This window comes from Egretta garzetta, unplaced genomic scaffold (genome assembly GCF_000687185.1).
Source record: "Egretta garzetta isolate BGI_Z169 unplaced genomic scaffold, ASM68718v1 scaffold117, whole genome shotgun sequence".
Taxonomy (NCBI): domain Eukaryota; kingdom Metazoa; phylum Chordata; class Aves; order Pelecaniformes; family Ardeidae; genus Egretta; species Egretta garzetta.
This window is the reverse complement of record NW_009260479.1, coordinates 433641-447355: the sequence shown is the minus strand read 5'-3', so window position 1 is coordinate 447355 and position 13715 is coordinate 433641. Positions and strand designations below refer to the sequence as shown.

Here is a 13715-nt window from a genome sequence, read left to right as displayed (position 1 = left end):
GTGCGTATTTCTCTCATGGCTACTTACTTTCTCTGTTCTCAAGGGACCAAGGATATCCAGTTTATTTAGACTTCTATACTGTAAATATCCAACCTTCCCTGAGGTGAATCCCACCAAAACAACCATGTGTTGAAACTAAGACAAAACAAAAAATCTCCCTTCGAAAGTCAACAAGAAATTAAGCATGTCAATCTTTACATTTTTCAGCCTACCATGACAGATACAAAGTCTCTATCCCCCTAATCCCTCAAAATGCCTTCCCATGCTGTTTGAGATTACTTTTCCTGGCAGCTGATTTGAATTAGCATCTCTCTAGCTAGTTGTAAATGTAAACATCCCATTCTCCATAGCAGCTCTTTCTAGAATACAACATGTAGAGATCATGGTCCTGGTCCTTAGTATATGTGCCTGCTGTTTTTATGACCCCACCTGTCTTAGTATGTGTGACAAAAAATAAGTGGTACCTCTGAATTACCAGTCAGACATGCAGTTTCCATACTGCTCTCCCCTCCCCATGCATCAAGGAAGCTGGGAAAAAAAGTGCTTTAGTGTCCTTACTCATCACTAAAAGAGGGGATCCACACTACCGTACTTACACATGAAAATGAGGACCATCTGATCCAACCTCATCTTAATCTCCATCCTACAAGTTCGTGTTACTATTTAATTGTTCTCCGCAAGCGTGCAGTCAACTTTCATTTAGTATATTGTTCTGTTACCTTCTGTACAATACCAGACTGCAAAGGTCATGTGTATTTTGGATGCGTAATGCTGCCCGCCTGCCTCCAGGTTGTTCAACCTTTGGTTTGTCTGTAAATCAACACATCACAATTGCCAGCAACAGCCAGTGCCTTTTAATTTTTTTTTTGTTTATTTTTGCTTCAGTCAAGCAGCTGGTTTGTGCTGTCATTTCATTCTGTCATGTCCGCTTTCCATCTTTGTGATGTGTCTCATGAAATGTGTTGAAAGTGACCTACCTTGGCCTGTTCACAATATGCTGAAAAAAATGCTAATCTTGTCATATTTAGCAGCTGCGTTCAGAAATGCTACTGTAAGCCTAAGAGGGCTAACCAGCACTCTTGCAAGATGTCAGAACTATCAACCATTACCCTGTAAGTGTACGCAATCCTGTGACATTACTGTGTTTGTATGACGCATGTTGCAAGTAAATGAATGGATAGTAGCAGAGGGGTAGTAACCAGAGAGCAAGCATTCATTTAGTTCTTGTTGCATGTAGAATTTTTTGTTGTTGTTCTGTGCTTTTGCTGATGCACCACAATTAAGGATTTAAAGGTTATTATTTTGTTTTTTTAATTTTGTAATTATCACTGATGCTATTTATCGTTTTGGGTAGTGTCTGTATAGAAACTACTAATAGTTAGTCTTTATTATACAGCAAAGAGGAGAGCACTGGTTATACTGAGAGTAAATATTTCACCTGAAAGTTTGTTAGAACAAGGGGAGCAGAGCAGGATTGAGTGAAGCAGATCCTTGGCTGGTGTAAAACAACTTATGTCCATTGAACTGAGTGAAGTTGTGTTAGTATACACCCAGGGGAGAGGAAAGGCTAAGGTCAACCTAATATCAAAATATTATGTATCTAGTCAGCAGTCTTTGTCAAAGATTTGCCTGTGGAGTGTGAGGCATCTAGAAAAGTGAATAAATGCCATTTAGTCTAGCGACATGTGAATTGCTCACTTTCTCATAGTCCACCTCACCTTCTCTTACTTGTACAAGAAGCCCACAGGATTTGTTTAGATGAGGCGTACTTTTCAGAAATCTCTTATACAATATGTTTCCTGATAAACTTTCCCCTGAATTTCACAGCAGTCTCATGAAGGCAAATCAACTCTCTGAGAGGTGTCCTGCCACACAGATCCAAGAGTCCAGCATTTTCCTGAAAAATACTTAGTAGTTGTCTTTGACACCATTAAGGAAAAAAGATTTTGTAACTTACAGCTGCATATTTTGTTATGTTTGTCAGCTAGAAAAAAAAACATTTAAACCATGAAAATAAATTTTCTCTGTGATTTTGCATCTCCTCAAAGTATTTAAGAAATAGAGCTATGAAGATGCTCAAAAGATTCAGTCAACAGCCAGACATTGTGCAAACGCAGATAGAAGAAATAGGGAATAGAAGACCAATCAGCAGGTTCATATTCTACATTGAGAGAAGCTTGAAGTCTAAGAACGGTTAGGTAAAACTAGGACCTACATTTAGGAGGAGATAGGTTGAAATATGAAGTTCACTACTTAACCGATAGTCTGATCCAGCATAGACTTCACCTTGGGCCTTTGCAGAGAAACTAATTTCCTATTAAGGAATTGCAGTGTTTCAGAAAGATGGCAGACTGACAGCTCTCTGAGTTGAAATCCTCTACCTAGTAAATGGTAAGATGAGTTCAGCCGAAACAGGAGCCTGGAAAAACTCTGTACACTTCTAGTAAACATAATTAAACCTTACTTTTTGTGTTAAAATATGAAAGTCTCAGTAAGCTTCCACTGCTTTTCAAGTCCTTAGTCTGAAGTTGTGATTTATGTATGGGAAAATGGAAAAGCTGTAATAAATTACTGTGTTTAGGTGTCACCTCAGGTCTTTGAAAGTGATCCTCCTGATCTAACTGAGCTTTTGGAAAAGACAGGGAGATTACTGAGGTTCCTGAAAGTCGTGTTAACCATGTTTAGTATCCTTTTGTTTATTAAACTTTTGTTTATTAAACATGAGCTATACTAAGCATTTAATCACTAATTACATCCTGTATCTTCATGGTTTGCTCTTTATCCTTCTATCTGAAATATCGTCATGATTATTTTTTGTACATGTTCATCACTGAGTTACAGCCAGAAAGATGGGACTCCTCTAATCTAAACTTTACAAGCCTAAAGTGCAGAAATTTATATGACGAACTCCAAATTCCATTTCTAGACAGTGGAGAGACTTAAGATGTGATAAGGTCTTCCTTAGAGACAGATGATTTGTCCTTGTGCATAAGTGCTTGTTACTCTTCACTGATAATAAAGGGAATGTAGGTGTGGAATTAATTTAACTAAAAATGGATGTCATCATTGCAGATATGCTAGTCAGTATATATGTCAATAGATGTATTCAGTACGTACCCATGGGGTTTACCACAGGAGCCACCTCCTCTTAAAGAAGCATCTACAGTCAGCAAGAACTATGCCTTAAAAATGCATTTTTCTCTGCATTGGCTCTAGAGACATTGTGTTAATAATTTTGATATCGGTATCTATAGTATGTATGTCCAAACCTTGGTGAGATGAATGTTGTTCTTTGTGACCACCACAGGCCTTGATGTCTTCACTACAAAAGTTGATATTTGATCAATTTAATATCACTTAAGTCTCAGCATTTAAACTGAACAATTACTTTGAAGAGGCAGGTCTAAATAGCAAAACAACAACTACATAGTCTTTCTTCCAAGGCTATGAGTTGAAGATCTTTTGCTTCTTTTGACAGTCCGTGATATTTTGTCTCAAAAAAGTTGGGTGGTAAGAACCTCTAAGACCAAGGCAACAAACTATTTGCCAGAGTAAAAGTTATTCTGTATTTTATCCTCACCTTAATAGCACACAGTGTCACCTGTCAAATCATATGTAAATTACAACGGCTTTTTTGAACTACATAACTTTGCAATTAGTCCAGCAGAAGCAGCTACAGTCCCAGCAGAAATGGCACAAGACACATCTTCAGTGCAGTGGAGATACCTGGAACTGACGGGAGAGTATGCTCTAAGCTAGTTTTTACCTCTCTCAGAGACAGAAAAAAGAATGACAACCACAAATTTCCTTACACAATTGCTTCTGGAGCTTCAGATCCCCTGATGTAGAGGACCCATGTTTTCTGATGGCCTCCTTCATTCATTCTAAATGACGTAATCACGAATCCAGCTCAGCAGTTCTTAGAGTTGTATCTGAAGGTTCTGAATCCAGAGATATATCTTTGTTACAATCCATTCACAGACACTGGAAGAATCTATTTAGACCATTTAGAACCCATTGGTCCTTTTTCTCTATTGCACAGTTGCTTAAAATATTTTTTTTTCATCAGATGTACAGTCACTGTGTTTGTTTAGATCACAGCATTAATTTGTTCTCTAGAAACCTGTTCTAAAATGTGGAATAGGAACACAACGGAACATCCAGTGGAAATCACTGGAAATTCTATTAATCAATGCAATGTGATACGCATTTTCATTTCCAGTTCATGCCCAGTTATATCCTATGTAATATCCTTAGACACTTGACCAGCCTCCTTAATAAGTGTTGATGTGCAATGGAAAAATAAAGGGAAGGTTCCTGCAGACACTGGTCAAAGTTAGACAACCTTTTCACTTTCTATTTCTTTACTATAAAGATGTTTTTCCATAATTTAGTAGAGGAGTGAGGACACCATTACCTCTGTCTTTTTGTACTAACACTTTATGGAAAGGCCACATTCATAGCCATGCTATTGGAGAAAATCTTATGTTTAAAGTGTTCTTAAGGAAAATAACAGCTGAAAAATAGAATGTCAGCCTCAACAAAAACTGAAATACAACTTGTTTTTTTTATAAAGTAACCTTAAGACATTCCTCTACCTTTTGGAACATAAACAACATTTTTATTAGACCTTCTGGAGAACATCTCTCATCCAAACAGACAGTTTAAGCCCAACTGAGTGATTATTGTCCTCAGGGAAGAAAAGAGAATTAATATCTTTGGCTGTTATACTCCTGAGAATTTTGCTGTATTCTTTAACATCTTCATTTTATCATTGAGCATAAACTTACATCTCTCACAGGTGCTGCTTTAAGTCTTATTTCTTCCTAATGCTCTTGAAAAAACACAATTCACCATCATCCATAAAGCCATCAGTAATCTCTTGAGTTTTTCTTGTAATTAAAATCTTCTTTTCCTCTTTATAGATCTTATCTATAAACTTCAGATGTTTACTTTCATGTATTTTCTTCCTGACTTCAGTGACAATATTGAAGACAGTATCTCAAATAAGTTGATGATGACATTATATTTCAAGATCCGACAAACTAATTATATGATTAATCTGTTATAATCAATGTCAGAAAACTGACAATAGAAAAAGTCTTCCTCCACCTTGTTCCCCAAATCAATCTCCTATGACTGCAGTGAGATACAACATACTAATAAACAGTTGTAGTCTGACTTTTAAATCAAAATAACATTTATCCTTTTATTGTTGTTGTCATTAATTCTAAATAAAAAGGGTAACAGATTGTGAGAGATGATACTCCTTTGTCCAGTTTACTACCTTCATTTGAGGGTTTTTTTTATTCCATGTTTAGTTCAAGACTCTTATGTTCGCTACATCCTTTTTTATTTATGGAGATAGTATTATTCTACAATCTTCTCCACAATGTTTCTGTTCCTTTTCATTAATCCAACTACATGTCCATAGAGAAAAAGCAATGGAAGGTACCTTGAAAGGTGTTTTAGTCCTTTACACTGGGTCACTCCTCTGTTGCTTGCTTTTTCTAGAGATCACCAAAGTTGGAGACTCTGTATTCTCTTCATCAACCGGTTCCAAGGTTGTTCCTCTCCTGTTAAAAAACTTTTGGTCAATGACTAACTTGATAATTCACAAGAACCGTGTCCTCTGGTTTGTGGGATCTTTCAGCAAGATTTGAGATTTGATGTGCATCAGACTAAGGAATCATGTGTGTTTAGTATAATCTCAAGGCAAGGGTCGTGATGTATTTATCACCATTAATGCACAAACTATGACTGAGGGACACCAGCAATGAACGGATGTCCCATTTCCAGCTTAGTGCTGGATATAACAGCATAGGTTCATGGAATTCTTGGAGGTGTATTAATTAAGTCATCACTTTCAGTAAGACAAACGCATCATTTTGGGGATATTGTTGAGCATATATCAGCAAATTCTAACATGTCTGTAATATGCCATATAGATATAAGCAGAGCGAACATTTGAATTTGGGAAAGTATGCAGCTCTTCCAAAAATCTTTATGGCTTTTTAGCTTCTTTTGTCCTATATCTACTTCTTTAACTTACTTGAAAGAAATCAGTCATAATTCTTCCCCCTTGAAAATGTCCTGGAGGTTATTTTAGGCCACTTTGTTTATAATAAAGCACTCGCCTTATTTTCAGACCAACATTTGCTTTCTCTTGGGACTTTTTTGCTGCTCAATCAGCAAATGACACTGACCAAAACTGGTGCATAAGTCTTGGCTGGAACCCTGCTTTTGGGGAATTCCATCCATATTCTGCTAAGTGCTTGCAGATACATACATTCCTTTCCAGCCCCTTTGTTTATACCTACTGAGTTTGATTTCTCTCTAAAACCTCTTTATTCTGATGCAATGGAAATTAGTTACACTATGAAATTACACTTAGGTTTCCAACAGTATAAATCAGACCAAAAAATCAAGGCCTTGAGGAATAGCCATTAGTATGAGAACATACAGGGATTTTTTAGCTTTATTTGTATTGCTGTTCTGGAATTTTTTGCTATGCAGAAATAAATTCGCACACACACGCACAAAAAAGTGATTTTAAACACTCTACTGGGATTAAGGAATTGGGTGGGAGGTTTATTATTGTGTTATGGTAGCAGTCTGAATCCCTTAGCAAGATTACCTTCCTTGTGTTTGGCACGGTAGAAAAAAATCCCTGCTTATAATAATGCAAATTAAAATAACAGGACAGAGTATTAAGCATTACTAATGTGCTATTACTGTAGCAGTGTGAAGAAGTGGGAGCAAACTACAGCGTGTGTGAAATCACTGTTTGGGAACAAATGGGAATGTTGTATATTTGTTTGTATAATTTTACAGTGTATGTATTTCCCAAAAGGGAGGCAACAAAATATTTTCTGTGTTTTCTTCTTTAATTAAAGCACACGTTGTTTATTATAAGGCTGCATTAAAGTTCTTTCACTCTATTATAACAGGAGACTGGCTCGCTCTACACTACTGCTTATCCCCTTGTTTGGAATTCACTACACGGTGTTTGCTTTTTCTCCTGAAAATGTCAGTAAGCGGGAGAGACTAGTGTTTGAATTGGGACTGGGATCTTTCCAGGTGATTATACAGTGAATTCTGCTTTTGTTAAAAAGAAATCTCTATTCATTATAACCACTTTGCATGCACAGTTCTCAGACTGTGTGTTTATTTATGTATATGTTTTGTATACCAGGATTTTGGTTTTGTTTGTCTGTCTGTTTTAAATCCAGCTATTTTCTAGGATTTACTGAGGGATTTGAATGACATTATTTTTTTTCTCTCCCGTTTACCTAGGGTTTTGTTGTTGCTGTTCTCTATTGTTTCTTGAATGGGGAGGTAAGACTTTTAATATTTAACCTCCCCCACCCACCATCCCCATCCCATTTCCTTGTGGGAGTAACTGCTGTTCTAATCCTTCACTGTAACTCATCACCTACCATATTCCCTAATACTGTAGGCTGAGTCTCACATTATCTCAGCAAAAGAGGATGTGTGTTGGCTTTATTAAACAAAAACATTGGCCTTGCCAGAGATGACGGCTCAGATTAATGCTCCCTAGCAGAGGTCGGGACTATACTGGGCTCTTTGGTTATGTCATCCCAAGTGCAGAACTTTGCACTTGTCTTTGTTAAACTTTATACAGTTCTTGCTAGCCCACTCTTCCAGCCTGTTCAGTTCTCTCTGTAAGGTGAGAGATTCTCACCTTTCTGACATGTCCACCTCACCACCCAGATCGGTGTCATCAGCCAACTTGGTGAGAGTGCATTTAAACCCATCATCCAGATCATTTATGAAGATGTTCAACAGTGTGAAGCCCAGTACCAACCCCTGGAGGACCCTACTAGTGACAGGCTGCCAGCCTGAAAAACATTGGTCACCACCCTCTGAGTGTGGCCTTGCAGACTGCCAACCCAATCTATATCTTGCCAGTTTGCCTAGGAAGAGGCTGTGGAAACAGTGCCAAACGCCTTGCTGAAGTAAACAACATCCACTGCTCTCCCCATACCAACAGAAAACATTATTTTGTTGTAGAAGATAATCAGGCTAATCTGGTATGATTTGCCTTTGGTAAATCCTTTCTGGCTTTTCCCAATCACCTGCTTCATTTGGTTTGTGATAGTTCCTAGGTCTCATTCCATAATTCTCCCAGGGACTGAAATAAGACTAATGGGCTTGTAGTTTCCTGGGACCTCTAAAGAATAGAATAGAATAGAATAGAGCAGAGCAGAGCCCTTTTTGGGCCCTTCCTGTAGATGGGTATGACATATACCATCTTCCAGTCATCAGGGATATTCTCTGATCTCCCTAACTTTTCAGATATTGTAGATGGTGGCCTTGAAACAATGTCAGCCAGTTTTCTTAACATCTTGGGGTAGATTCCATCTGGTCCAATAGATTTATGAGGGTTGAGCTCTGCAAGAGGCCATAGACCAGACCTTCCTCCATTACTGGTAAGTCAGCACATGTGTTGTCATAGCTACTTGAACCTTTGACCTAGGATCCAGCTTCACCAGTAAAGAAAAAGGCCAAGAAGTTATTGAGAACCTCTGCCTTGTCAGCATTATTAGCAACTAGTTTCCCTGTGATGTTTAGCAATTGGCCTTTGTCTTCCCTGTGCTTCTGCTTTACTGCTCACACATCTGAAGAACCCTTTCTTGTTGTTCTTGACTTTTTTGGCCATTATCAGTTCTAGCTGAGCCTTAGCCTTCCTTACTGCAACTCTGCAGGCCCTAGCAAGGTACTTGTAGTCCCTAATGGGTATTTGGCTGCCTTTCCATAGCTGGTATGCTTCTATTTTGCTCTTAAGCAAAAGCTCATTGTTAACACAGCTGGTCCCTTGATCTGCCTTCTTCATTTCCCTTTGTAGGGGATGGACTGTTCTTGTGCTTCCAGGAGGTTGTTCTTGAGCCTTCTTCCCAGCACTCACAAGCTTCTTTGCCCTCCATGGATGCTTCCCACGGAATCCCTCAGAGCTAGGCTTTGAGCATACTGAAATTGGCTCTTCTAAAATCCAGAGTCTTTGTCCTACTACTGGTCTTCACTGTGCTCAGCAGTACCTTAAACTGCACAATGTTATGATCACTATATCCAAGATTACCATTGGTAGTTATGTTGTCAAGTAAGTTGTCTTGGTTCGTGAACAGTAAATCTAACATTTCTGTTTTACATAAAGTGCAAGTCCACCTCCTCTTTTTTCCCTCCTATCTTCCCAAAAGAGTTTGTAGCCTTCTATTGTGGTCTTCTGGTCATGTGAATTTTCCCACCAAGTTCCTGTGTTTTCTATAATATCATAACTCTCTGACTGGGCACAGAGCTCTAGTTTCTCCTCTTTGCTGCCCAGACTACATACATTGGTATATACAAACTTGAGGTGACTGGACTTAGGGTTCTTGCCCTTGGAAATGGTTGGGGGAGCATTCCTCACTATTCTTGTAGGTGAACCCATCCAACCTGCTGCTTATGAAAAAGCAGATGTCACAGCTTTGGACACTCCCCCTCGAGTTCATTAGTTTAAAGCACAACTCACTAAGTCAGCCAATCTGCTAGTGAAGATTCTCCTGCCTCTTCTAGGTAGGTGTATCCCATCTCTCCCCAATAGGCTGTATTCATAGAAGAATGTCCTATGATTGTAGAAAACAAAACCCTGGCAATGGCACCAGCCGCAAAGCCAGGTAGAGATCTGCATGATGCATTGACTTCTGCCCACACCCCTATTACCGACTGGCAAGACAGAGAAGATCACTTGGGCATCTGTCCCTTTCACTTGTGCCCCAGGGCTTTGAAGTCCTGCTTGATCTTGCCCAGGCTTTGCTTCACTGTGTCATTGGTGCCCACATGGAAAAAAAGTAGGGGATAGCAGTCTGTGCTTTTAACTAGTTGTGGCAATCTCTCTGTGACATCCTGGATCTTGGCTCATTGCAACCAGTAGACTTCACTTGACTGTATATCAGGCCAACAGACAGATGTCCCAGTGCCTCTCAGCAGAGAGCCACATGCTACTAGCACTCACCACTTCCTTTTGCAGTTTTTAGTATGTGCTGCTTGTACAGTGTCTCCCTGTGAATATTGCTCATAGGTTTTGACTGCTGACAAGGCTTAATATCTGTTGCTGGGTGGTACATAAGAAGGAGGGGAGTGAAGTGATAACCTGTTCCCAGGGGGTGACCAGAAACCATGGTGCCTCCTTCTCCAAGGTGCTGTCTGTTCTCTGTTGAAGCTCTACCAGCTCTGTCTGATAGTCCTTGGAAGTCACCACAGGGCTCTAATATTTCTTCTTGCAGTCTCAAACAATATTCTATTTCTTGTTCACCCTCCCTAACACAGCACAGCCTGCTCCTCCGCTTGCTGCCTGAATGACTCCACCAGAGCCCACCTTGAGCAGGGGGAGCTTCCACCCTGCTACACCCAGAAGGTGGGGTTACAGTCTGTGCATCCCTCTACCTGGACAGCTGCTTCCCTGATAGGAAGCTCTGTTTCGGTGGCTGCCTCCACTCTTCCCAGGTTAGCCTGGCTAGGTGGCTGATTCCTGTCTGCTGCAAAGCGCAGCTCTTGCCTGGTCTCTACCACCATGCTTCCAAAAACCTCAAAGCACTGTCTAAGAAACCCTTGTAACTCCTGGGAGACCTCAAGCTGTTTGGTAGGCTTGCACAGTCACCAGCTAGCTCAGGTGACCATCAGGGCAACAGCCTAAGCCTGCAGGTGAGCAGAGCAGGCAGCAGTTCGACAACTGGCAGAGTGCACAGCCCTTCCTGCGCGAGCTGTCACATAAACTGCTGATGTTGCTCCCAATGGATGTCATGCCCTGTTGCTGATGCTACACCCAACAGATCCCATGTCCTGTTGCTGATGCTGCTCCTAACAGAAGCTGGTCCTGGTCCTGTTTGCCCTCCTGGTTGGGTGCTCCCCAAGGAGCTGGTTGTATGCACCTTCCTACAGTTTGATCTGGCTGTGGGAACAGCTGGCACCACCCAGCTCTTGCCCACTCCTCTCATGAGACCTGATTTCTGCTGGTTGGTCCTTCCACACACAGCCCAAGGGTGTCAGATGCCCAGAAGCCCCCTCAGACACCCCCAGGGTACCTCGTAAACCTCACTCTCCTCTCAGCAACTGCTGCTGCTTCTAGTGTCAGCTTCCCATGATTGCTTCTTTTCTGATTCACCCATTGTGATCTGAAAATTGAAATTCCCCTGCCTTTCTTTGTCACACTGAAAACCTGAGATAATTTTTTTCTGAATTAATGGAAAAAGACTCCCTCCTCAAGGCTGCCTTAAGAGGAATATGTAGAGTTCATCCATTCTTTCCTCCACTGATATACATCTATTGTGCAGTCCAGCAGGAGAAGACTTCTTCTAAAATCACCTTCTTTTGTTCTTTTCAAGGAGGCTGAGACCATTTATTTCTACCAGTTTTAGTGCAGTATATGTTCTATGCTTGTTCACATACACCATGCAATAGCTGGTCTCTAGTACAAAAGGTCTCTAACTCCTTCATCCTTCTCCGATCACCATAACAAATCTCTTCAAGTTCATTAAACAATCTTATAGGTCATCTTTGCTTATGGGCTTAGTCAAGGTGACTGTTAAAGGACTCAAAGGTAAATGTTAAAGCATTACGCGTGGCTCAGTCCCACGTAGCTCAGAAGGTGAATTCTGGATCATGCCTTCCTGGAGTTAGTGGCTGCATTGATACTTCACTAGCTGGCATTACTGGATATCCACCTCTCCCACCTGCAACTGTTGTTTCATTACCTTGCGTGAGTGCTAAAGGAATAGCCAAATGGTCTTGTCTAAAACTCATATAGAGATAAGCACTAAGTGTGTCAGATTTCCTGTAACCCCTTGGAGGGGCGAGGGCTGTTCTTTGCCAGACTAACACAACCAGATTAATTAAAACCATTTTACCTCTCAAGGCATTAGAGAATGACTTGTTCTTCCACTAAATTACTTAGTATAAGAAAGGGCTTACAGATGCAAACACTATTTTCTTTTTACAGAGGTTATATACCCCATACTCTATCTAATCTATATCTATCTATGCTCTAACCAAACCAGAAATTTAGAGGTACTAGAAGGAGAATGTAAGTTTTCCAGTTGGACTTTTCCTCCCTGTAGTTAGTGTCCATACAGTTGAACCACTTGTTTAGCATTTTGTCACATGCTGATCCATTTTGACAGTTATACTAGTCTAGGAAAATCTAGCAATGACTGTTAAAGACACGTACACCTTTGACACAGCAGCTCATTGGAGACTGGAAAAATATATTGAGAAAATATCTCTGCATATTTCCTTGTTCTTATGCTATTTCATTCAGAAATATGCTACAGGCTACTGATCAGAATGGGTAACAGACTGAGTAAATGTTTGTCTGAGCTAGTATGGTCTTGTATTAAATCCTTACTATCTTATGTGTATATGTACACACATGCACACCTAGCAAGATTGCCAGGAATTTGGTGATGTAGAAAAGCTTTGAATTATTTGCTCACTTTCTAATTGGACTTCTGACCATGGACTGTTTTACTGTTGGTGATTTACTGTGGGTGCCCATCAAAAAAAGCTCAAGGGAAAGGAGGCTGTCATAGATGTATATGAAACCAAGAGCTGTCATCTGCTTAGAGGTGATCTGAAAGCAGGAGGCAAAGTTTTCAGTAGACGTGCATCCATTAATGGCAGGTGAGAGACAAGCTGCCTTTGTGGACAGGTTATCTCATTACTGTCTAGCACCTTTTTGTTGCTGGTTTCTTTGATTCCCTGCTATGTATTTGGTACTGGCCATTGATGAAAACAAGATATTTTTTTCCAAGAAGCTAGCTAAAGAACCGTGTTGGAGTTAGTGTTGAACAGGTCTTCTATGCATCTCTGGGCTGATCCTAAATTATCTGAAGTCAGAGACACAGAACCCAGGCTGTTATTCCGACTGCAGGCCTGGACCTCTTTCAGACATGGAGAAGTTACTTCAGATTTTGCTGAAGCGAGGAGTTTAATAATAGTCTTAAAAATAGTTCTGTCAAATTGTGGGGTTTTTTTCTAAACTTGATAATTTGTCAGCATGTCCTCGAGCGGCTAAGTACATAAAAAATGACCTTTTGAAGTTTCTCCCTAAAGGTGCAATCAGAAATAAAGAGAAAATGGAGGAGCTGGAAAGTCAACCGGTATTTTGCTGTGGATTTCAAACATCGTCATCCTTCTCTAGCGAGCAGCGGAGTGAACGGGGGGACACAACTCTCCATTCTGAGCAAGAGCAGCTCTCAGATTCGGATGTCCAGCATAAATGCAGAGAACCTAGCGACATGAGCAGCTAAGAAAAACAAATCAAACAACAAGCAAACCAAAAACCATCCCTTTAAAAAGAAAAAAAAAATCATAGTTTTGGTGGTGGTGGAGGTCTCCTTTCCTTTCCTTTCCTTTCCTTTCCTTTCCTTTCCTTTCCTTTCCTTTCCTTTCCTTTCCTTTCCTTTCCTTTCCTTTCCTTCCTTTTCCTTTTCCTTTTCCTTTTCCTTTTCCTTTTCCTTTTCCTTTTCCTTTTCCTTTTCCTTTTCCTTTTCCTTTTCCTTTTCCTTTTCCTTTTCCTTTTCCTTTTCCTTTTCCTTTTCCTTTTCCTTTTCCTTTTCCTTTTCCTTTTCCTTTTCCTTTTCCTTTTCCTTTTCCTTTTCCTTTTCCTTTTCCTTTTCCTTTTCCTTTTCCTTTTCCTTCCTTTCCTTTTTCCTTTCCTT

General features: G+C 40.1%; 1 protein-coding gene across 1 annotated transcript in view; it reads left to right on the top strand.

The window, feature by feature from the left end:
• The window catches only part of ADCYAP1R1 (ADCYAP receptor type I), a 93135-nt gene extending 79831 nt beyond the window's left edge, over window positions 1-13304 (top strand). The window contains exons 14-17 of the mRNA XM_035899639.1: window positions 1029-1112; window positions 6951-7080; window positions 7297-7338; window positions 13095-13304. Coding sequence (XP_035755532.1) covers window positions 1029-1112; window positions 6951-7080; window positions 7297-7338; window positions 13095-13304 — 466 coding nt within the window. The remainder of the gene's footprint in view (window positions 1-1028; window positions 1113-6950; window positions 7081-7296; window positions 7339-13094) is intronic.
• Window positions 13305-13715: the final 411 nt, after the last annotated feature.